This window comes from Papio anubis, chromosome X, assembly GCF_008728515.1.
Source record: "Papio anubis isolate 15944 chromosome X, Panubis1.0, whole genome shotgun sequence".
Taxonomy (NCBI): Eukaryota; Metazoa; Chordata; class Mammalia; order Primates; family Cercopithecidae; genus Papio; species Papio anubis.
In genome coordinates, this window is record NC_044996.1 from 71,637,831 (window position 1) to 71,664,223 (window position 26,393).

Genomic DNA, 26,393 nt, shown 5'->3' on the forward strand with positions numbered 1-26,393 from the left:
TATACTGAACCAGCCTTGCATCTCAGGGATAAAGCCGACTTGATCATGGTGTGTAAACTTTTTGATGTGCTGCTGGATTCAGTTTGCCAGTATTTTATTGAGGATTTTCACTTCGATGTTCATCAGGGATATTGGTCTAAAATTCTCTTTTTTTGTTGTGTCTCTGCCAGGCCTTGGTATCAAGCTGATGTTGACCTCATAAAATGAGTTAGGGAGGATTCCCTCTTTTTATGTTAATTGGACTAGTTTCACAAGGAATAGTACCAGCTCCTCCTTGTACCTCTGGTAGGATTTCGCTGTGAATCCACCTGGTCCTGGACTTTTTTTGGTTGGTAGGCTATTAATTATTGCCTCGATTTTAGAGCCTGTTCATGGTCTGTTCAGAGAGTCAGCTTCTTTCTGGTTTAGTCCTGGGAGGGTGTATGTGTCCAGGAATTTATCCATTTCTTCTAGATTTTCTAGTTAATTTGCGTAGAGGTGTTTATAGTATTCTCTGATGGTAGTTTGTATTTCTGTGGGATCGGTGGTGATACTCCTTTATCATTTTTTATTGTGTCTATTTGATTCTTCTCTCTTTTCTTCTTTATTAGTCTTGCTAACAGTCTATCAATTTTGTTGATCTTGTCAAAAAACCAGCTCCTGGATTCATTGATTTTTTTTTTTTGAAGTGTTTTTTGTGTCTCTATCTCCTTCAGTTCTGCTCTGATCTTAGTTGTTACCTTCTGCTAACTTTTGAATGTGTTTATTCTTGCTTCTCTAGTTCTTTTAATTGTGATGTTAGGGTGTCAATTTTAGATCTTTCCTGCTTTCTCTTGTGTGCATTTAGTGCTGTAAATTTCCCTCTACCCACTGTTTTAAATGTGTCCCAGAGATTCTGGTACGTTGTGTCTTTGTTCTCATTGGTTTCAAAGAACATCTTTTTTTTCTGCCTTCATTTCGTTATTTATCCAGTAGTCATTCAGCAGTAGATTGTTCAGTTTCCATGTAGTTTTGTGGTTTCGAGTGAGTTTCTTAATCCTGAGTTCTAATTTGATTACACTGTGGTCTGAGAGGCAATTTGTTATGATTTCTGTTCTTTTCCATTTGCTGAGGAGTGCTTTACTTCCAACTATGTGGTCAGTTTTGGAATAAGTGTGATGTGATGCTGAGAAGAATATATTTTCTGTTGATTTGTGGTGGAAAGTTCTGTGGATGTCTATTAGGTCTTCTTGTTGCAGAGCTGAGTTCAGTTCCTGGATATCCTTGTTAACCTTCTGTCTTGTTGATCCTATTGACAGTGGGGTGTTAAAGTCTCCCATTATTGTTGTATGGGAGTGTACGTCTCTTTTTAGGTCTCTAAGGACTTGCTTTATGAATCTGGGTGCTCCTGTATTGGGTGCATATATATTTAGGATAGTTAGCTCTTCTTGTTGCATTGATCCCTTTACCATTGTGTAGTGGCCTTCTTTGTCTCTTTTGATCTTTGTTGGTTGAAAGTCTGTTTCATCAGAGACTAGGATTGCAACCCCTGCTTTTTTTTTTTTTTTTTTTTTTTTTTTGCTTTCCATTAGCTTGGTAGATCTTCCTCCATCCCTTTATTTTGAGCCTATGTGTGTCTGCACATGAGATGGGTCTCCTGAATACATCACACTGATGAGTCTTGACTCTTTATCCAATTTGCCAGTCTGTGTCTTTTAATTGGAGCACTTAACCCATTCACATTTAAGGTTAATATTGTTATGTGTCAATTTGATCATGTCATTATGATGTTAGGTGGTTATTTTGCCCGTTAGTTGATGCAGTTTCTTCCTAGCCTCGATGGTCTTTACATTTTGGCATGCTTTTGCAATGGCTGGTACCAGTTGTTTCTTTCCATGTTTAGTGCTTCCTTCAGGAGCTCTTGTAAGGCAGGCCTGGTGGTCACAAAATCTCTCAGCGTTTGCTTGTCTGTAAAGGATTTTATTTCTCCTTCACTTATGAAGCTTAGTTTGGCTGCGTATGAAATTCTGGATTGAAAATTCTTGTCTTTAATAATGTTGAATATTGGCATCCACTCTCTTCTGGCTTGTAGAGTTTCTGCTGAGAGATCCGCTGTTACCCCTTTGTGGGTAACCTGACCTTTCTCTCTGGCTGCCCTTAACATTTTTCCTTCATTTCAACCTTGGTGAATCTGACAATTATGTGTCTTGGGTTTGCTCTTCTTGAGGAGTATCTTTGTGGTGTTCTCTGCTTTTCCTGAATTTGAATGCTGGTCTGCCTTGCTAGGTTGGGGAAGTTCTCCTGGATAATATCCTTAAGAGTGTTTTCCAACTTGGTTCCATTCTCCCCATCACTTTCAGGTACACCAATCAAATGTATATTTGGTCTTTTCACATAGTCCTATATTTCTTGGAGGCTTTGTTCTTTTCTTTTTACTCTTTTTTCTCTAAAGTTGTCACTTTATTTCATTAATTTGATCTGCAGTTACTGATACCACCCTTTCTTTCACTTGATCATATTGGCTATTGAAGTTTGTGCATGCATCATGTAGTTCTCGTGCCATGGTTTTCAGCTCCATCAGGCCATTTAAGGTCTTCTCTGCACTGTTTATTCTAGTTAGCCATTCGTCTAATCTTTTTTCAAGGTTTTTAGTTTCCTTGCAATGGGTTCGAACATCCTCCTTTAGCTCAGAGAAGTTTCTTATTACCAGCCTTCTGAAGCTTACTTCTATCAGCTCGTCAAAGTCATTCTCCATCCAGCTTTGTTCCGTTGCTGGCAATGTGCTGCGATCCTTTGGAGGAGAAGAGGCTTTCTGGTTTTTAGAATTTTCAGCTTTTCTGCTCTGGGTTTCCCCATCTTTGTGGTTTTATCTACCTTTGGTCTTTGATGTTGGTGACCTGCAGATGGGGTTTTGGTGTGGATATTGATGCTATTCCTTTCTGTTTGTTAGTTTTCCTTCTAATAGTTACGTCTCTCAGCTGCAGGTCTGTTGGAGTTTGCTGGAGGTCCACTCCAGACCCTGTTTGCCTGGGTATCACCAGTGGAGGCTGCAGAACAGCAAATATTTTTTCCTGATTCTTCTTCTAGAAGCTTTGTCCCAGAGGGGCACCAGGCTGTATGAGGTGTCAGTTGGCCCCTACTGGGAGTTGTCTCCCGGTTAGGCTACACGGGGGTCAGGGAGCCACTTGAGGAGGCAGCCTTTCTGTTCTCTGAGCTCAAACACTGTGCTGGGAGAACCACTGCTCTCTTCAGATCTGTCAGGCAGGGATGTTTATGTGCAGAAGTTTCTGCTGCGTTTTGTTCAGCTATGCCCTGTCCCCAGAGGTGGAGACTACAGAGGCAGTGGGACTCGCTGAGCTGAGGTGGGCTTCTCCCAGTTCAAGCTTCCTGTGGCTTTGTTTAGCTACTCAAGCCTCAGCAATGGTGGACACCCCTCCCCCTGCCAGGTTGCTGCCTTGCAGGTGGATCTCAGACTGGTGAGCTACCAGTAAGCAAGGCTCTGTGGGCTTGGGATCCGCTGAGCCCAGGTGGGGGATATAATCTCCTAGTGTGCCATTTGCTAAGATTTTTGGGAAAGCACAGTATTTGGGCGGGAGTGTCCCGGTTTTCCAGGTGCTGTCTCTCAAGGCGTCCCTTGGCTAGGAAACCGACCCCTTGCGCTTCCCAGGTGAGGCGATGCCCCGCCCTGCTTTGGCTTGCCTTCCAAGGGCTGCCCCCACTGTCCAACCAGTGCCAATGAAATGAACCAGCTACCTCGGTTGGAAATGCAGAAATCACCCATCTTCTGCATCGATCACGCTGGGAGCTGCAGACTGGAGCTGTTCCTATTCAGCCATCTTGGAACAGAATGCCTATGTTTTGTGTTTTAAGAGTGACTGTAGCATTTGATGTTCCCACTAGCAATGCATTAGCAATCTAGTTTCTCTACATCCTTGCCAGCATTTGGTCTTGTCAAAGTTTTTTATTTTAGCTTTTCTTGTGCATATGTAGTAAAATATCTCATTGTGATTTTGATTTGTATTTCCTTGCTGGCTCCTGTATAGTCAGGGTACGCCAGAGAAACGGAATCAGTAGGATTGATAGATATATTTATTATAAGGAATTCGTTTATGTGATTATGGAGGCTGAGAAGTCCCATGATCTTCCGTCTGCAAGCTGAAGACCCAGGAGAGCTGGTGGTATAAGATCCTGTCCAAGTCCAAAAGCCTGAGAACCAGGAAAGCTGATGGTGTAAGTTCCAGTCCAGGTGCAGAAGAGAGAGATGTCTCAGCTTGAAAATAGACAGAGAGGGAATCCTCCCTTAACCTGCCTTTTGTTCTATTCAGACCTCCAAGGCATTGAATGAAGCCCACCTGATTCATTGGGGAGGGCAATCTGCTTTACTCCATCTACCAATTCAAATGTAATCAGATGCAAACACACCCAGAATAATGTTTAGCCCAATGTTTGTGCATTCTGTGACCCAGTCTGGTTGACACATTAAAACTATCACAGATTCACCCTTTGTCAATTTGGCATCTACACACATTTCCTTAAATTAAGCATTTAATCCTCCAAATAAAGATAATAACAAGGTCATAATTTCACTTGCCATGATACATCTGTTTGCATACAACTGAAATACATTAGACCTCTTCCCCAGGAGAGGAAAGAAAGTCCATGAGTGGTGTTTACTTTTCTCTGTAGCTTGTAACGTAAATACAATGAGGTAAAATTAACATCAGTTCATATTATTACGTAATATTTAATTAACATTAAATATAAGTTAGTACATCTTATGTTACATGATAAAGGAAAGCAAAGAAACTGTTTTATACACACACAGATACATCATTACAAAATAAGGAGGAATAGTCTTTAATAACACTTACAGTACTCAGTTCTATAACTGGTCACATGGTTGTAGCTGGTATGTGTAACTACCCTCTTTTACTACCCAGAATAGTAAAATAAGGTAGAGTGACCCAAACCTTCATTCCTGAAATGTCTGGGCCATTAGTCGTTCTCCCTGGATTGTATTGTAATTTTCCATTGACCTTAATCACAGGGCATGGTAATACTAAGAGATGCTCTAAAGGGTCTCTTGTATTTCAAACATTCTCTTTCTTACCTCTATTGTGGAGTAGCAGTCCTGTTTCCTCTCAGTAGTCAGTGTCAATCAATATGGTAACTACCCTCTTTGCCTGTTGACTCAGAGGCATAGGATACTTGCTTAAAGTGATTAGCTGGGCAGCAGTCTTAACTTCCAGCTTAATAGAATTATTGTTGTGTCTCCTGGTAGAAGCATTCCTCCTTTTGGAACTATAAGACCTCTAGGCCAGCAGAGCAGAAGTTTATTGGAAAAGGAAGCAAAAATTTTGCTAGTGGGTCTACTAAGTAATAGTGTTTGATGACACTCTGTTTTTACCACTTAATTCCTAGACCCTTGAATCCTGGCTGTGGGAAAAATAGCACCATGTATTGTATGCTGATGGCCCAAATTGATATATAAAATTAGCTGTCACAGCTACTAATGTTGAACATCTTTTTGTATGCTTATTTACCATATGTATATGCTTTTTGGTGAAGTGTCTATGTCTTTTTCCCATTTTCTAATTAGATTATTTTTAATTTCATTGTTGAGCTTTAAGAGTTTTTTCATGTATTCTAGATACTAGTTTTTTGTTGGATATATTCTCTGCAAATATTTTCTCCTAGTCTGTCTTTTCGTTCTTTTCACATGGGCTTTCAAAGTCTAAAATTTAAAAAAATTGATGACACCCTGTTTATCAATTTTCCCTTTTATGGATCTTGCTTTTGTTGTCAAGTTTAAGAATTCTTTGCTTAGCCCCATACTCTGAAGATTTTCTCCTGTGTCTTTTTTTCTAAACATGTGATAGTTTAATTTAATTCTATGATTAATTTTGCGTTTAATTCTGTAAAGTGTAAAGTTTAGGTCAGGGTTCATTATTCTTTTACTTCTGGATGTCAGATTGCTTCAGCACCATTTGTTGAAAAGGCTGTTCTTTCTCCACTGAAATTGAGCTGTACCTTTGTTAAAAATCAGTTAAGAAAATTTATGCAAATTTTTGGGGCCCTTTATTCTATTTCATTCATTTGTGTGTTTATCTCCTCACCAATAGCATGCTATTTTGATTACCGTAGCTATGTAGTAAGCCTTAATATTGGGAAGAAGACTCCCTCTCATTTTATTTTTGTAAAGATTGTTTTCTATGTTCTAGGGCCTTTCCCTGTGAAGTTTAGAATACACTCCTTGATGTCTACAAACGCTCTTTGGTAGGAATTGTGTTAAACCTATAAATCATTTGGGGAGAATTGACATGTTACTTTGTCATACCTTCCAATCTATGAACATAGTATGGTATGTCTCTCCATTTATTGTGGTCTTTAATTTTTTTCTTCACCATTTTGTAATTTCCAGGATAGAGATACTGTGCATGTTCTGTTAAATGTATATTTAAGTATCATTTTCTTTGGTGTGATCGTAAATGGTATTTTGTTTTTAATTTTTGTTTCTAAATGTTCATTTTTAGTGTATAAAAATGCAGTTGAGTTCTGTGTGTTGCTCTTGTTTCTTGTGACCTTGCTGGAATTAATCTCTTATTTCTAGTAGATTTTAAACATCTTCTTAGGGCCTATTCTATCCTACTTTTGTTGCTTTGGCAGATTTATGTTCTAGGTCGGTTTGAGCTAGAATTTAAGATATGGGATGAAATCCGTTGTAGTCATTGGAACATAGTTAGCTATTGGGGTATATGATAATTTTTTTTCATTTTTCTCTCATTTTAAGAAAAGTAACTATAAAAGCAGCCATAGCAAAGAGATCAACCTTTGAAACCAGATTGCCTGGGTTTGAATCTTGACTACTACTTAATAGCTAAGGATCTTAGGAAAGTGAGTTAACCCTTCTATACCTCAATTTCTACATATTTAGAAAGGAGATAATACTAGTACTCACTTCGCACGGTTAAATAAGGTAAACACGTAATGTGCTTAGAATAGTACCTGGCATATAAAAATCATTAAATATTAACTTCTGTAATTTAAAAGGGTATTTAAAAAATATATCATCGACTCTGGTCAGCAAAGTATAGGTAAAATTTTTGCATATATTTTATTTTCTTTGTAGTAGTGATCACTATTCATTAGAGTCACCAGGCTAATACCAAACTTTTGCCTGGTATTCCTACCCTACGCTATTCTGACATGTGAGAGTACTGAGACCCCAGAGAGGAAAGGAAAGGGTAAAGGAACTAAGCTTTAATGAGCAAATGCCTACTGTGCTAGACATTCTACAAAATTCACCTCATTTAATTCTTAGATAGGGAATATAACCTGTTTTGTAGATTTTATAGGTAAGGAAGAAGCTTTGGCCACTTGTTCTTTTTTCAATACTGTATTGCAAGTACATCATTCTACCAAGGTAGGGAGAATTGGTAAAGCCAGAGGTGGTTCTGCCAGCACTTAATTGAACTATTCATCTGGCCTTTTGATTTTCCCACAGGATTGCTTTGTATTTTATGCCTTTATCCCACTCCTTTCCCCATCCCCCCAGCACATACCCTTTTGGTTTATCTCCTGCTATTGAGTAGGCACTTGGCACCAAAAAAAATGAGGAGTTCACTGCTTTAGATCCATTGATATCTTTTATTTGGTGGGAGATAAGCATTGCTGATATATTTAAACATGAAGCACTCAGCAGCAGCTGTGGTATATGAAAAAGAACATTTGACCCGAGTTCATGCCCCTTCTCTATCACTTATCGCTTTTAGGACTTAAGAAAACTTGCTTCATCAACATGGTCCTTAGTTTTATTATATGTAAAATGAGAGGTTGCATTAAGAATTTATCTTTAATGTCCCTTCGAGGTTTAGCACAATTCTGTAAGAGATTCTAGTTCAAAGAGAGAAAGGCAAAACATGTTTGCTTGTAAACTACTTCCGAGAGCTTCAGAAATGGTGATTAACCCCTCAGTCTTCACTAGGGTTGGTTTGTATCTTTGAGGTTTGCATCTTTTTATTGCCAAAGTCAGCTGATTTTTTTGTCTCTTGCGTTTTTTTAATCTTGAGAATTAAAGGACACAAAGCTCAGTTGCATTTTAAATGTAAATCCCCATGAAAATTTCATAAGGACATAGAAAATGAGTAGTAATATTGTTTCTAATTGTACCTGTGGGCAAATGTGTCTTCATGTGGTTGAATCAAATGCTTATGATTTCTACGAAAATGGGCCTTTCTAATGCACTTTAAATTTGGATTCTGCTATTGATATCTGTGTCCCAATAAGAAATGATGTGATGTGGAGTATAGATTTCATAAAAAATAATAATTTTATCTCTAATATGGAGCCGTTTTTCAATACACAGACAAGGAAGACCCTTAAATACCTAAGAATCTAATTCAAATTTACTCTAATTAAATATGTAAAATATTAAACCTTAAGTTTAGTATAAAATGATAACTGCTTTACACCTGATTACCACTTTTTGTCTTTCCTCAGTACTTAACAATTTTTGGCGTCTTTGCCTGCTAATTCAAATTTTTTCTTAGTAAATATGTAAAATGTTAAACCTTAAGTTTAGTATAAAATGACAATTGCTTTACACCTGATTACCACTTTTTGACTTTCCTCAGTATTTAACAATTTTTGACTTCTTTGCCTGTCATATAATTGCTTCAGTGTGTTTCAGCATAGTCTTCTTGTGGGTTTTTTTTTGTTTTTGGTCTAATAATCTATTTTTCATTCATGAAGATAATAGAAAGAAATGTGCTTTGAGGTATTTTATGCAGAAGTTATGCATTTCCAGTGATCCTTTTATTTCTTCTTATTACTGGCCTAGATGGTGATATGATTGACTGGATTTAGAACAAACTGGTCTTGAACTACAGGAAGGAATAAGTTGATGTACTAATAAGGTATCATTAGTATAACCACTCTGTAATAATTTCTTTTTTTTTTTTTTTTTTTTGAGACGGAGTCTCGCTCTGTCACCCAGGCTGGAGTGCAGTGGCCGGATCTCTGCTCACTGCAAGCTCCGCCTCCCGGGTTTACGCCATTCTCCTGGCTCAGCCTCCCGAGTAGCTGGGACTACAGGTGCTCGCCACCTCGCCCGGCTAGTTTTTTGTACTTTTTAGTAGAGACGGGGTTTCACCGTGTTAGCCAGGATGGTCTCGATCTCCTGACCTTGTGATCCGCCCGTCTCGGCCTCCCAAAGTGCTAGGATTACAGGCTTGAGCCACCGCGCCTGGCCATAATTTCTTGATTTGGATTCATTGTTATTAAACATCTTTGTTATTGAGTCTTTTTTCTTTGGTTTATCACCAGTTAATATTGAGGGTCCAATACTAACTAAGCTAACCAATAGGTTTTAAGAGATGGAGTCTCACTCTGTCACCCAAACTGGAGTGCAGTGACAAGATCATAGTTCACTGCAACCTTAAACTCCTGGGCTGGAGGGATCCTCCCACCTCAGCCTCCCTAGTAGCTGGGATTATAGGTGGGAATTACCACACTCTGGTACTAAGCTTTTAAGTCGGGATAGTAAATTAGTACATCTTGTACTACACTGGCTAAAACACTTTTTTTCTAACACTAATATTTTAGCAGATTACTGGTAATTTTTTTCTAAAATAATGGGTTGCATTGCTAATGGGTAGCACAATGAAGAAAGAAAGAAAATAATCACATCCTTATAATAGATTCAAGATGTCACAGAGTAAGGAAAGCAAATCTATTATTGAAGGCTATATGAAGAAAACCACAGTCTGGTTTGAACTTCGTTAATTTGGGTTACAAGATTTCATGTTATAATTTTGAAACAAAGCAATTTAAATATGTGAAATGTATTAGTATTCCAGTGCAGATTAGACTATCATACACTTCAAATGGCATTTTCCTGTGCCTTTTTTCAAAGTCCATTCAGTGTTCTTAATTTCTAAAGGTAATTCATTAGCATTTAAAGATATTAGTAGAAAAAATCGACCAATTTCAGGAGAACCTTTATTTGAATTGTATTCATTTTAATTAAATCTTTACTATGTTCTTGATATAATTGGAGGCTTTTATGGGATAACTTTATCCCTGTTACTGTTCATCAGCACTTATAACTGATGTTGAAAAAACACCGAAAATTAAGCCCAGATAAGTTTATTTTGCTGTTTGTTAGGGTCAATGGTAAAAATACCCAGTTTATAAAAACATAATGGGTAGCAGGTGTAATAGAAAAGAAATCCACAAAGAAGGAGTTGGTCAGTAATTCACAAGAGAAAACATTAAGGGTTCAGCAGAGTACTTACAAATATTAAGTATAAAGTAACAAAGTAAACTAGAAGCTTTAACATGAAGAGTTATAGAAACTTGACGCGGGATTAGTGTTTAATATATAGTAAGAGTGGCTATTCTTGGTCTTAAATAAATTTAATTGGAAAGTGAGGAGTAGCAGTGCATGTTAAGTGTATTTAGGAATCTATAGACCAAAATGTGGCTGTGAAATGTGAAAAACACTGGATGGGGATAAAAGGAGTGCTAAATCTATATGGGATTATATTACAGACTAGACAGTATAGATGATGATTTCCTAATAGGTAAAAAGCAGGATACCCAGATCAAACTCATGCTCGACACTTCCCTTCCCCTCCACACTCCAATTATAGCTATCATGTTGAGCCATATGAAATCACTGCTTTTGTATGTAGAAAGCAATTATTAGCTATTTCATATTGTTTGACCCATATAGAAATGCCCAAAAGGACCTTTAAAGTTTGAATTTGCGTATGGGGAAGGAACCCATAGATTTTATTATATGGGAATAGATGGTATAACATTCGTAGCTAGAACGTAAGAGCTGGAGAGAATAATATTTTGCTTTAATTTTCTCTATCAAGGATACTGATATATATTCAAAGGGTAGAGCAAGCATAGTTAGAGAAAAGAAAATGCAAGGTAGATTAGTACCTACCTACTTTAAGAAGCCCAAATTAATTAAAGCCTGCTATACTGAAGTAATTTTCACTGGAAGATATTCTTTGTGAAATCAAAGTAGACAAGAGAAGTAGAAATGGCCCAGTGGGCAAGTATACAAAAAGGAAAAAAGAATAGATTCTAGAAACTATAGATGGTGAACTCAGCTTTAACCCTAGACAAAATTTTAGACAGGTTTATTCACCAGGTGTTTGTGCACTTTCAGAAGATAGTCACACTAACTTTATTTTCTCTTTCATCTGAGCACTAGATACTGTAAGGCAGCATTTTAAGAAACCTAATGTAGCCTTTGCAATCTTAAGCTTCATTCATAGAAGTGTAGTTTCCTGATGAAGGAAAATAATACACTGTACTCTGCGCTGATAAGACCACTGGAACATTGTGCTCTTACTATTTTAAAAGGTTCAGACATTGATAAATTAGAGACCTCCCAGAAGAAAGTAGCCACAATAATATTTATGGCGAAGGAGTGCTTTTCTTGAGGGGATGTTAGGAAAGAGAAGTAACTATAAATTACAGCTGTGAGTAATGTAGAAGGGACTTAACATGTTGAAAGAAAACTTAAGGTACAAATGATAGCTATCTTTATTTCATGGATTACCATGTAACAAAAGGAATTGACTTTTTTCTTTTTAGTTTATTTTTTAAAGATGGGATCTCGCAATATTGCCCAGACTGGAGTGCAGTGGCTATTCCTACACAGATCATAGCACATCCTTCCACCTCAGCCTCTGAGTAGCTGAGACTACGGGCACCACCATATTATTTTCTTTTTTAATGTCGCTCCCAAGGGTAGAACCTGGACAACTCTCTGGAAATTACAGGGAGAGAGATTAAGTTCAATTAAAGGTAGAGTCTCCCCTAATTAGAGCAACTCTACATATGAATTGGCCATTCCTGGAAAAGAAAAACCTTATCTTTACTAGTGTTCAGGCAGAGGTCGAATGGCCATCTGCCATTTAGGTTATAGAAAGGATAATTTTGTGAGGAGGTAGTTTGGACTAGAATTGATGGTTCCCAAACTTGGCAGAGTATCACCATCACTGCAGAGCTTGTTAGAAAAACATTTTGAGAGTTGTATAGGTTTTTGTAGATCACTTTTTCCCCAATGAAGTGTTTCATTCCTGAAATTGGATAAGTGATACAAGCTTTGCAGAGGAGAATGTAAATTCCATGAGTTACAGAGACCTTGTTTGACTTTTTTATTTTTTATTTTTTTGAGATGGAGTTTCACTCTTGTTGCCCAGGCTGGAAAGCAATGGCGCGATCTCGGCTCACTGCAACCTCCGCCTCCCGGGTTCAAGCGATTCGCCTGCCTCAGCCTCCCGAGTAGCTGGGATTACAGGCATGCACTACCACTCCTGGCTTTGTATTTTTGTTAGAGACGGGGTTTCACCATGTTGGTCAGGCTGGTCTCGAACTCCCTACCTCAGGTGATCCACTCCCTTGACCTCCCAAAGTGCTGGGATTACAGGCGTGAGCCACCGTGCCTGGCCTATTTGACTTGTTTATAAGCAGTATCTATTTGACTTGTTTATAAGCAGTATCTCCAGGATCTATCACAGTGCTTTAGTTCCTAGTAAGAGGTAAACCAATGTTATATTTTGAAGAAAGCAGTTAAGTCCATTGATGACTGTTTATTGATCTTATGACTTTATAAATTTGTAAAATATATACAGTAAATCTATTATCCTGTTGTTATTTGAATATTTAAGAAATATGGTCTATCATTGAGTTAGTTCATTTTGTCTTTTGTTAGAGAACAATTTAGAAGCTTATAGTATGAAATTTTAAATATAAATGAGAGACATAATGGATTCTGAATAGAATATTTTGTATTCAAATACACTGTATTCAAATCTATATTTGACTAACTTATCTACTAGTGAATTATTCAGCGTTGCTAAATTAAATATAAAGAAATGTTTTTCTGAAAAGGAAAGTTCTTCAAATATTTTAAGACAATTTACATGTTTATATTACCATTCAAGAAAAATCTATAGTTAATTCATGGTTGGAAACTGACTGTAATCTCAGCTTTCAAGATATAAAGGAGTCATAAGTATTATGTATTATTTTTTTATAAGTTGTACATTCTTAACAACAGTGGGTGAAGAAGCATACATTATGTTTTCCTGACTAAAATTATGTTGATTGACTGCCCTGTTTTAATGAGTTTTTAGAAGTGTATTGCCATTTTACTTTTGTGACATAGTGGGGTTAAATTTTTTAGTAAATAGAGCCAGGGATAATGTTACTTAACTTTTAGGGTGCTTTTGAAATAATTAAGGTACTTATCAAAGTAACTAATTATATATACTAAAACTTATTACATAACCTTGAAGTATTGTAGATTTTAAAGTTTAACAGTGGGAATGTAATGATGCTATTATAATGAATGCGTCAGGCTAGGAGTATGGGTTTTTTGGTCATTTATTTGTAGTTGTTTCTTAACATTTAATACTTCATTCTACTTACAACAGAAGTTAAATTGCTCATTTCTAAACTTGCGTCATGCTTATATTAAAACTAAAAAGAAACAATTCACTCAGTGTCATTTGATAGAGACATTTAGATAGAACAGAGTGGTAGCCTTGTGCATGTTTGTGTGTGTGTGCAAGTGCGTGTGTGTGTTCAAGTGCGTGTGTGTGTGTTCGTTTTTTAAACTGTTATTTTAGATAAAAGGAAAAATGGTTTGGAGCATTCTCCTTCCCCCAGGGAAGAGTGTGATATTCATGCTAGAGGAATGAGATCCAGTTCTTCCCATTAAAATACTCATGAATTGGTCAGAAGGGAACACTTTTCAATTGTATCTGTATAATCAATTATCAACCATTAACATTTGGGGAACATGTTCCTAATAAAGGCTACCATAGTAAGTAAAGCAAGAATCAGTACTGAAAATTAATGGCTAAATGGAGAATATGTGCAAAAGAGAGTGGTGTTGACCTTTCTTTCTTTCTTTCTTTCTTTCTTTCTTTCTTTCTTTCTTTCTTTCTTTCTTTCTTTCTTTCTTTCTTTCTTTCTTTCTCTCTTTCTTTCTCTCTCTCTTTCTTTCTTTCTTTCTTTCTTTCTTTCTTTCTTTCTTTCTTTCTTTCTTTCTTTCTTTCTTTTTTTCTTTCCTTTTCTTCTCTTTTCTTTTCTTTTCTCTTTTCTTTTCTCTCTTCTCTTCTCTTTTCTTTTCGTTTCTTCTCTTTTCTTTTCTCTTTTCTTTTCTCTCTTCTCTTCTCTTCTCTTTTCTTTTCGTTTCTTCTCTTTTCTTTTCTTTTCTTCTTTTGACGGAGTTTTGCTCTTGTTGCCCAGGCTGGAGTACAATGGTGCGATCTCAGCTCACTGCAACCTCCGCCTCCTGGGTTCAAGCAATTCTCCTGCCTCAGCCTCCAGAGTAGCTGGGATTACAGGCGTGCACTACCACGCCCAGCTAATTTTTGTATTTTTAGTAGAGACGGGGTTTCTCCATGTTGGTCAGGCTGGTCTTGAACTCCCGACCTCAGGTGATCCGCCTACCTCAGCCTCCCAAAGTGCTGGGATTACAGATGTGAGCCGACATTATTTCTTAATGTATAGAGACTAAGACCTGTTGTATTAACAATGACTGAGAAAAAATATATAGACACCATTTCCAGTGCCAGATGAATAAGTAAAAAACTGAACTCGGAGAAGGAACTTTTAATGATATATGTCATATCTTATGTTAGATTTTTCTTGAATAGCTGTTAGGTACTATTGGGAAGAATCTAATAGAAAATGTATATTTAAGATAAAAATATATTTTTAAGAGTATTAAGTGAAATTTAAAAAATTTCCTCATTCTTTTAACACAAAGCAGTTGACTTCATTTCTTTTGTTTCTTTATGGTCCTTATCCATACATTTGTGCATAAACTTACATAGTTAATAGTGTACACATAATTTTGTATTTTATATTTTTGCTGTGTAACCCCTAATTTTTTTCACATTGCTTTTTATATTATTGATTCCAATGTAATAGTCTATCAAATATTCCATAATTTATATAATTAACCATTCCCTTGATACTGGACTTGTAGGTTGTTTTTAATTCACTGGCTTTATAAATAGTACTACTTTAAATATTTTATATATGTAACTGTTTTTTGCTCCTCACTTATGTCCCCAGGATAGATGCCCAGAGGTGGAGTAATGGATGTGCATATTTTCATGCCTCTTCAAATATATTGCCAAGTTATTTTCCTAAGGGATCATGTCACTGTGTGGTGCTTTTAGAAATGGAGGTGTATATCAGTTTTAAGTATTAATTGCTAACATTAGGTTTTTGAATTTTTAGAAATGCTAATTTATTAGGTGTAAAATTATGCCTCATTTTCATTTAAATTTCTTTGATAACTGGCAAAATAGTTGTATCTTTTCTGTGAGTCAGCATATTATTTATATTTCATATATTGTGCCTTATCTATTAACTTTTTTTTTACCAAATCATCTTTTGGGTGTTGATGGTGTTCTTATAGCTCATTAGTTTTATATGTATTTTAAAATATTAAGATTTTTCCATCTTGTAAATATTTTCACTTTTTTCTTTTCAATTCTTACTTTTTTTTGTAAAGGGGTTTTTAAAAGTAAACTAATAGCACAGCTAAAAGATAATATACCAGAGATGCGAAGATGGTTCAACATATACAAATGTATAAATGAAATACATCGCATAAGCAGAATAAAGGAGGAAACCATATAATCATCTCAGTAGATGGCAGAAAAAACATTTCTTAAAATTCAGTATTCCCCCTCGCTTTTTTTTTTAATTTGATACAGAGTTTCACTCTGTTGCCCAGGCTGGAGTGCAGTGGTGCCATCTCGGCTTACTGCAACTTCTGCCTCCTGGGTTCAAGCGATTCTCCAGCCTCAGCCTCCTGAGTAGCTGGGATTACAGGTTTATACCATCACATCTGGCTAATTTTTTGTATTTTTAGTGGAGATGGGGTTTCACCATGTTGGCTAGGCTCATCTCGAACTCCTGACCTCAAGTGATCTGCCTGCCTTGGCCTCTCAAAGTGCTGGGATTATAGGCATGAGCCACCATGCCCGGCTTCAGCATTCCTCTTTGATAAAAACCCTCAACAAATTGGGCATAGAAGGAACATATCTCAAAATAATAAAGGGCATGTATGATAAACCTACAGCTGATATCATATTGAATGAGGAAAAGCTGAAAGCATTTCTTCTAAGAATTGGAGCAAGACAAGAGTACCTGCTTTCACTCCTCCTATTCAACTTAGTAATGGAAGTCCTAGCGAGAGCGGTCAGATGAGAGAAGACATGAAAGGCATCCAAATTGGAAAAGAGGAAGTCAAATGATCTCTGCTGATGATATGATCTTATACCTAGAAAATGCTAAAGAATCCTCCAAAGGACTCCTAGATTTGATAAATGAATTCAGTAAAGTTTCAGGTTACAAAATCAAAGTACGAAAATTAGTAGCATTTCTGTATACCAAAAATGACCAAGCTAAGACAAAATCAAGAGGCCAATGATAGCTACAAAAAAAAAAAAAAAAAAAAAAAAACCCAAAAATCTAGGAATATATTTAACCAAGGAGGTGAAAGATCTCTATATAGAAAACTACAGAACACTTAGGAAATTGTAGATGACACAAACAAATAGAAAAATAGCCTGTGCTCATGGATTGTAAAAACAATATTGTTAAAATGATCATATTGCTGAAAGCAACCTACAGATTCAGTGTAATCTCCATGAAAATACCAATATCATTTTCACAGAAAAAAAAAAAAAAAACCTTAAAATTCATATGGAACCAAAAAGAGTGCAGATAGCCACAGTAGTCCTGAGCAAAAAGAACAAAGCTGGAAACATCATGTTACCTGATGTAAATTACGTTACAAGGCTCTAGTAACCAAAACAGCATTGTACGGGTATAAAAATAGACAAACAGACCAAAGGAACAGAATAGAGAACCCAGAAATAAATCCACATATTTATAGCCAACTGATCTTTGACAAAGCTGACAAGAACATGCATTGGGAAAAGGACACCCTCTTCTATAAACAGTGCTGGGATAAATGAATGTTCATATGCAGCAGAATAAAACTGGACCCCTATCTCTAACCATATAAAACATCAACTCAAGATGAATTAAAAACTTAAATGTAATACCCACAACTATAAAAATAATAGAGGAAAACAGTGAAAACTCTTTTGGACATTGGTCTAGGCAAAAAACTTATGAGTAAGACCTCAAGGCCAGGTATGGTGACTCATGCCTGTTATCCCAGCACTTTGGGAGGCCGAGGTGGGCAGATCACCTGAGGTCAGGAGTTCAAGACCAGCCTGCCCAACATGGCAAAAGGCTGTCTCTACTAAAAATACAAAAAATTAGCCAGGTGTGGCGGCAGGCGCTTGTAATCGCAGCTACTCGGGAGGCTGAGGCAGGAGGATTGCTTGAACCCGGGAGGTAGAGGTTTCAGTGATCTGAGATCATACCACTGCACTACAGCCTGGGTGAGAAGAGTGAAACTCCATTAAAAAAAAAAAAAACCCTGAAAAACACAGGCAACAAAAACAAAAATAGACAAATGGGACTTATTGAAGTCCTAAAGTACTAAAAAGCTTACGCACAACAAAAGAAGCAATCAGCAGAGTGAAGAGATAACCTGTAGAATGGCGGAAAATAATTGCAAATTATCCATCTGATAGGGGACTAATAACCAAAATATACAAGGGACTCAACTCAACAACAAAACTCAGAAACAATCCCATTAACAAGTGGCTGAAGACATAAATAGATATTTTTCAAAAGAAGACATGCAAATGGCCAACAGGTATACGAAAAAATGCTCGGCTGGATGTGATGGTTCACGCCTATAGTCCCAGCGCTTTGGGAGGCTGAGGCAGGTGGATCACCTGAGGTCAGGAGTTTGAGACCAGCCTGGCCAATGTGACAAAACACTGTCTTTACTAAAAATACAAAAATGAGCTGGGTGTGGTGGTGGGCACCTGTAATCCCAGCTACTTGGGAGACTAAGGCAGGAGCCTGAACATGGGAGGTGGAGGTTGCAGTGAGCTGATATGGTGCCACCGCACTCCAGCCTGGGTGACAGAACGAGACTTCATCTTAAGAAAGAAAGAAAGGAAGAGAAAATGCTTAACATCACTAATTATCAGAGAAATTTTAATTAAAACCACAATGAAATATCATCTTACCTCAGTCAGATTGGCTATTAATAAAAAAAAAAAATTAAAAAGAAACATATTGGTGAGGCTGTGCAGAAAAGAAATCTTAACACACTGTTGGTAGGATTATAAATAAGTACAGCCTCTGTGGTAAATAGTATGGCCATTTCTCAAAGAACTAAAAATAGAATGTCCATTCAATCCAGTAAACCCATTGCTGGGTATATAACCCAGAGGAAAATAAATCATTATATCAAAAAGATACTTGCACTAGTATGTTTATAATGGCACTATTCACAAGAGCAAAGATGTGAAATCAACTTAAGTGTTATCAGTGGATAAATGGATAAAGAAAATGCTTTGGAAGGCCAACGTGAAAGGATCACTTGAACCCAGGAATTCAAGATCAGCCTGGGCAGCATAGAGAGACCCAATCTCTAAAACAACAGCAAAAAATTAGCTGGGCATGGTGGCACACATCTGTGGTCCCAGCAACTTGGGAGGCTGAGGTGGGAGGATCAATTGACCCCAGGAGGTCTTGGCTGCAGTGAGCTGTGATAGTGCCACTGCATTCCAGCCTGGGCGACAAAGCGAGATCATGTTTAAAATAATAATAATACTTAAATAAAAATGAATAAATTAAAAAAACATAAAAAAAAGGAAAATGTGCTATATGTATATAATCAAGTACTATTCAGCCATAAAAAAAAAGGAAGTCATGTTATTTGCAGCAATACGGATGGAACTGGAGGTCATTATCTTAAGTGAAACAAGCCAGGTACAGAAAGTCAAATATCGCATGTTCTCATGAACTCGTAAGTGGGTACTGCAAAATGTGTACATCTGGATGTAGGGAGTTGAGTGGTAGACAATGGAGACTCAGAAGGGTGAGGCTGTGGGAGGGGAATAGATGTTGAGAAATTACTTAATGAGTACAATGTATGATATTTGGGTGTTGTATGCCCTAAAAACCCTGCCTTGACCACTGTGCAATCTTTACATGTAACAAAATTGCACACATAGCCCATGAGTTTGTATGAATAATGAAATAGTTTTTAAAAAACGCATTTTGCTTATGTACTTAACTGTGTTTCTTTGGCCATTAAGGAACTCAAATATCTGTTAGATGAATGAGTGGATTTTCTTTCTGGTAGTTATTTACTTTTCCCCTCTCTTTCTCTGGCTCTTGCTGTCCTTCTCTTTTTGTTTGTTTCATTCATTTATTCATTTTTATTGGCAAATAATTTTGTATATTCAAGGTGTACAATGTCATGTTTTGATCTATGTATACATTACAAAGATTCAACCAAACTAATTAGCATATCCATCACCTCAACAACATTTTCTTGTGGTGAGAACATTACAAATCTATTCTTTTAGCAATTTTGAAATACGCGTTTTATTATTATTAACTGTGGTCACCATGTAGTACAGTAGATGTCAATACTTAATGCTCCAGTCTGACTGAAACTTTGTGCCCTTTGATCAGCATCTCCCCTTTCCTTACCCCTCTCCTTTCCTTGTATCCTCTGGTAACTACCTTTCTACTCTGTTTTTATGAGAGCAACTTTTTTAGCTTCTACATAAATGATATCGAACAGTATTTGTTTTTCTGTGCTTGGCTTTTTTCACTTAGCATAATGTCTTCCAAGTTCATCCAAGTTGTTGTTAATGGCAGAATTTCCAATTTCTTTCCTTTATAAGACTTAATGGTTTTCGTGTGTGTGTGTATGTTTCTGTGTGTGTGTGTGTGTGTGTGTATAAAATACTTTGAACCATTCATCTGATGGACACTTAGATTGCTACCATATCTTGGCTATTGTGACTAATGCTGCAATGAACATGAGAGTGCAGACATCTCTTTGACATTGATTTCAATTCCTTTGGATATATATCCGGAAGTAGGATTAGTGGATCATATGCTATTTACATTTTCAATTTGTTGAGGAACCTCCATACTATTTTCCAAAATATTTCAATTTACATTGCTGCCAGCAGTATGCAAAACGTTTCCTTTTCTCTATATCCTTACCAACACAGATTAGTAATTGTCTTTTTGATAATACCCATTCCAACAGGTGTGAAGTGATATATCATTGTTCCTTTAATTTGCATGTCCCTGATGACTGGAGGTGTTGAGCATTTTTTTCGTATATCCATTGGCCATTTGTATGTCTTCTTTTGAGAAATGTTTGTTCAGATCTTTTGCCCAGGTTTTAATTACATTTTTTTTTTTTTTTTTGCTATTGAGTTTCTTATATATTTTAGATATTAACCCCTTATCAGATAGATGGTATACAGGTGTTTTCTCCCAATCTGTGAGTTGTATCATCTGTCTGCTAATTGTTTCCTTTGCTGTGCAGAAGCTTTTTAGTTTGATACTATCCCATTTGTCTGTTTGTGATTTTGTTCCCTGTGTTTGGAGTCCTACCCAAGAAATCATTGGCCAGAACAGTGTTGTGAAGCTTTTCCCTTATGTTTTCTTCTAGTGACCTTACTCTTTGAGATCTTCTGTTTAAGTCTTTAATTCATTTTGAGTTGGTTTTTGTACATGTTGTGAGAATAGGGTTCAGTTTCATTCTTTTGCGTGTGGATATCCAGTTTCCCAGCACCACTTACTGAAGAAACTGTCCTTTCCCCATTGTGTGTTCTTGGAATCTAAGTTGAATATTGTTTTATTTTAAATGCTTGGATTAATTTCTGGACTGTATATCCTGTTCCCTTGGTTGGTGTGTCTGTTTCTATGTCAGTATCATGCTGTTTCTATTAAATAAGCTTTATCATACCTTTTAAAATCAGGGAGAATGATGCCTCTAGCCTCATTGTTTTTGCACAAGATTGTTTTAGTTGTTTGGGGTCTTTTCTGTTTTCATTTGAATTTTAGGATTTTTTTTCTATTTCTGTGAAAAATGTCATTGAAATTTTCATAGAGATTGCATTAGATCTGTAAATATCTTTGGGTAGAATGGACATTTTTGACATTGAGCGGCTGAATGGATGAAAAAACGTGACCCAATAATATGCTGCCTACAGGAGACACTCATCATCTCTAAGGACACCCATAGACTGAAAATAGAGAGTTGGAAAGACATATTCCTTACAAATGGAATCCAAAAGAGAACAGGAGTAGTTTTGTTTATATCAGATATAAGAGACTCGAAAAAGTGAATAGTGACAAAAAACGTCACATGTAATGATAGAGATGTTAGTTCATCAAGAAGTTTGGCAGTTGTAAATATATATGCACCCAACATTGGAGCATCGGAACACCTAAATATACAAGGCATATATGATAAAAACTGAAGGGAGGGAGGGAGGGATGGAGAGAGAGAGAGAGAGAGAGAGAGAGAGAGAGAGAGAGAGAGAGACAGAGACACTACAACTCCAGTACAATAACAGGAGACTTCACTACCTCACTTTCAACATTGGACAGATTATGTAGACAGAAAATCAATAAGGAAACATTGTACTTAAACCATATTTCAGACTAATTGGACCTAATAGACATTTATAGAACATCTCAGCTCAAGTACATGTGGAATATTCTCCAGGATAGATCATATTTTAGGACACAAAGCAAGTCTTAACAAATTTAAGGAGATTGAAATCATATTAAGCATCTTTTCTAATCACAATGGCATGAGACTAAAAATAACAGGAGGAATCTTGGAAGGCTCACAGATGTATGCAAATTAAGCAACCTACTTTTGAAAACCATGAGTCGAAGAATAAATTAAAAGGGAAATTGAGGCAAATGAAAATGGAAACACAACATACCAAAACTTATGGGATGCAGCAAAAACAGTCCTGAGAGGTAAGTTTATAGCAGTAAACATTAAAAAAGATAGAAAATATTGACATTGAACCTCAAGGAACTAGAAAAAGATAAACAAAGTATGCCCAACCTTAGCAGAAGGAAGGAATAAGGAAGATCGGAGCAGAAATAGACAAGATAGAGACTTGAAAAACAACAGAAAAGATTAACAAATCTTAAAGTTGTTTTTTTGAGAAGATAAACAATATTGACAAATTTTTAGGTAGACTTAAGAAAAAAACAAAAGACTCAGAATCAGAGATGAAAGTGGAAACTGAACAGACCAATAACAAATAATGAGATTGAATTGGTAGTAAAAAGTCTTCCATCAAAAGCTTAGGACCAAATGGCTTTTCTGTTGAATTCTACCAAACATTTAAAGCAGAACTTACACCAGTGTTTTTCAAACTCTTCCAAAAAATTGAAGAGGAGAGAATACTTTCAAATTCATTTTATGAGATCAGCATTACCCTGATACCAAATTCAGACAAGGATACTACAGGAAAACTAAAGGCCAATATGCCTTTTGAGCGTAGATGCAAAAGGCTGGGTGCAATGGCTCATGCCTGTAGTCCCAGCACTTTGGGAGGCCGAGGTGGGCAGATCACTTGAGGTCAGGAGTTTGAGACCAGTCTGGCCAACATGGTGATGCATCCCTGTAATCCTAGCCACTTGGGAGGCGGCGGCAGGAGAATCACTTGAACCCAGGAGGCGGAGGTTGCAGTGAGCCAAGATTGTGCTACTGCACTACAGCCTGAGTGAATGAGCGAGACTTGATCTAAAAAAAAAAAAAAAAAAAAAAAAACAACGCACAAGTCCTTAACAAAATACTAGCAAACTGAATTCAACAGCACATCAAAAAGGTCAATCACTGTGATCAAGTGGGATTCATCCCTGGGATGCAAGATTGGCTCAGGATATGTAATTCAGTAAATGTGGTGCACAATATTAACAAGAGGAAGGGCAAAACCTGCATGATCATTTTAATAGATGCAGAAACAGTATTTGACAAAATTCATGATAAAATCTCTCAACATAAGAGGTATAGAAGGAATGTATCTCAGCTGGGCAAGCGACTCATGCCTGTAATACCAGCACTTTGGGAGGCTGAGGTGGGTGAATTATCTGAGGTCAGGAGTTCTAGACCAGTGTGACTAACATGTTGAAACCCCGTCTCTAATAAGAAGATGCCCATTCTCACCACTTATAGTCAATGTAGTATAGGAAGTCTGAGCCTGTGCAATTAGGCCAGAAAATGAAAGAAACAAAATGTATCCATATAGTAAAAGAAGGAGTGAAATTTTCTGTTTTCTGATGACATGATCTTATATGTAGAAAACCCTAAAAATCCACCAAAAGAACCCTCTTAGAACTGATATACAAATTGAGTAATGTTGCAGATTACAAAATTAACTTGAAAATCTGCATTGTTTCTATACTCTAACAATGAAGTATCCAAAGAAATCAAGGAAATAATTCCATTTATGATAGGATCTAAGAAAGTACTTTGGAGTAAATTTAAGTATAGGCGAAAGAGCTGTATAGTGAAAACTATAAAACATTGATGAAAGAAATTGAAGATTCAAATAAATGGAAAGGCATCCAATTTGCTTTCTATCTCCTGCAGCTCCCCTTCTCAGAACTGCTTTTCTGTTTGTTTTTTTTCTTTTTTCCTTCTATTGGTAATGATGTTTTTTGCTTTTATACTGCAAGCAGTGATTTTAATCTGGGGCAGTTTCTTACCCTAGACAACATCTGGAGATATTTTTGTCATAACTTAGTGTTGGGGGGATCCTGCTAGCATCTAGTGGGGACAGGTGAGAGATGCTGCAAAACACTCTACAATGGAAAGTCCCCATAGCAAAGAATCATTCAACAGAGAGTATCAATAGTTTCAAGGTTGAGAAGCCCTGCCATAACCTGTCTCCACTGCATCTACCTGCAAAGTATGAAGAGACAAAAGCCAAGCAGAAGTAATGGTTAATTGTTTTAAGGAACTCAGAGCAGTAAGAAATGTTTCATTGGAGAAGGAAGTTTTCTGAAGTCCCAAATTAGGGTACCAGCCCTTCCTATCTTGGAGTCATGAGATTTTCTTGTGATTGAGATGGTAACACCTGCCAAAAAGAAATCCTCTTGCCTGATACTGATGCTTATGCAGTTCCTCCCATTATTTACTCAGCATCTTGCAGTATTACATAACTACTCAGGTCTCTTATGTGTTCTAATTGTTTATATTCAACATGTCACTGATTTTGCTATTCATTATTCATTTTTTGTCATTTTGTCAGTTAAAATGGCCAGTGGATCTGCCTTTGCCTGAAAGAAAGACTTCATTGCTCTTAAAATTGTGAGATGTTGAAAGATTTAATATTTTTGATTGTGGCATGGTTCTAATCATACTAATCTAGCTAGAACTCAGTTCTTGCTTTAATCTTGCCCTGCTTGAACATGAAGCTATTTTCATTTTGTACTGTATTATTTATGCAGTGTGGTAAAATGTCACTTTGCCTCAAGGTGACCTTTGAAGTTATAGGGAGTCTATGTTTTGATTAAAATATATTGTGTGGGGTATTAAGCATTTTTAGTGTATAAGGGAAGATGAAGGTGTTCACAGGGCAAGTGGGTGGCTGTAAAGTTTTGCATAGAGATCAAGATTTGTTTTTTAGATATGAGCAGAATCCACCTGGTAATTGGAGAAGAATTATGTAGACTTACGATATATTATGTCATTTTTTAAGAAAATGGAGAACAAGGCAAAGCGAACAAGAAAAAAGAAATGAGACAGGACCTAAAATGACTTCATAGGAGATGAAGCCTTTAAAGTTCAGTGTTAACTAGAGGGAGAGCCTCTAAATTCAGAAACCAAAAGGAAAGAACCCATAGAAAAACCTAGGTTGTTTGCAACATAAAATCTTTGTAACATCATAGATTCCTTATCTTTTCACTGTATAGTTTTTTTTTTACTTGTATTACTCTTGAATTTTTAGGGGCAGTCATACATGTGGTGGATAGGTGTGAGGAGGTAGGACAAGAATTTATGAAATTCCTGTATAATTTTTTAGAGGAATATACTTAACCAAGTACAGTTTTATTCTAAAATTTCTTCATGTTATAGAAAAATTTACCTATGTATTTAAAATGACAGTCTCTTTGACTATAGCATACCAAGAAAAGCAAAGTGAGAATGTGCTTGAGAAACCACAGTAAGCCAAGCAGAATATCAGACCTTTGGGATTTAATGGAAGAGTATTCTTGGTGCTTTCTTGTAGTAAACTGGAGTTCATAAAATCCTGAACTATGTAAGGGAATTTAGACTTCTCACAGGGCAGAATTGCTATAATATATGTACTCTGTTTTGTCTCATCTTAATATTTATGACTTAATTTCATGAAATCAGTTTCACTTTTAAGTTTTAAGTTAATTTCTTATTTTTTTCAGTGAATATCACCTCTGCCAGGCAATTAACCGGATGTAGTCGCTTCGGTCATATTTTCCCTTCATCTGCTTACCAGCACATTAAGATGCATAAGAGAATTCTGGGGCACTTGTCATCTGTCTACTGTGTAGCATTTGACCGAAGTGGGAGAAGAATTTTTACAGTGAGTTTAAAATTTATAATATGGTAACATATATAGAATTACAACAATTGAAGCCAGACTGCATGGCATGGCATTGCGATTTGTAAGCAGTTCACCTTTTTTGGATATATGGGTGCAGAAAAAGATGAGTGGAAATTGAAAATTTTTTCTCATTTTGTATAAGTAAACGAGTGAACGAAAATGTTTACTATCTTCTTGGAAGTTTAATTTAACAAAGTTAAATCTTCAGAAGACCTTATATTCTAGAAGTGGTTAATTTATGTGAAACAAGTGTACTCTATTTCATTTCATTCAATTTTAACAAACATTTATTAAAATGCACTTCCGTGTGTCACTTAGTGTAATTGCTGCCAGTTTTGCCTAAATAATGATTTCATGACATTTTTTTGATTAGATAGTTGAACTACACCGTAATGAAGCTTATAGCTATTTTTTATATCTTTTTCTTCGTTTTAGTACTGTTTATTTTTTAAGCTGAACTTTTATTAAGCAGATAATACTGTATGCTTTTGAGTACAAAATTGTAGTACACCAGTATTTCCAAAAAAAAAAGCTTAGTCTCATTGCTTTAGTATTAACATAGAAGTGTGGGTAATAGCATAATTTTATTTTTATATTTGTATGCTACAACAAATGAAGCGGAAGTTATTCGGGAAGTTATTACACCTTAGAGTTTATTTTGGACTCTTCCATTAATTACTTAATGACTCTAAATGCATCACATAAGTACTTGGATGTTAGTGATCATGATGAGGATGATGAATGCTATATTTTAATAAACAGATAATTGTTAAGTAACTTTTCTACCGTAGTAGAGTAAAATTGCTCTTTACAGTTCACTCTTCTGAAATTCTCAAAAGGAAGTTTAATATATTTTTA

At 36.4% G+C, this 26,393-nt stretch overlaps 1 protein-coding gene across 4 annotated transcripts in view; it reads left to right on the forward strand.

Moving 5' to 3' along the window:
- The window catches only part of BRWD3 (bromodomain and WD repeat domain containing 3), a 136,124-nt gene that overhangs the window by 37,581 nt on the left and 72,150 nt on the right, over positions 1-26,393 (forward strand). For all 4 annotated transcript variants that reach the window (XR_004180854.1, XM_003917932.3, XM_031660963.1 and 1 more), the window contains exon 7: positions 25,354-25,514. Coding sequence is in view for 3 of the 4 variants with exons in the window: in XM_003917932.3 (XP_003917981.1) it covers positions 25,354-25,514 (161 nt within the window). In the remaining variant the exon portion in view is untranslated. The remainder of the gene's footprint in view (positions 1-25,353; positions 25,515-26,393) is intronic.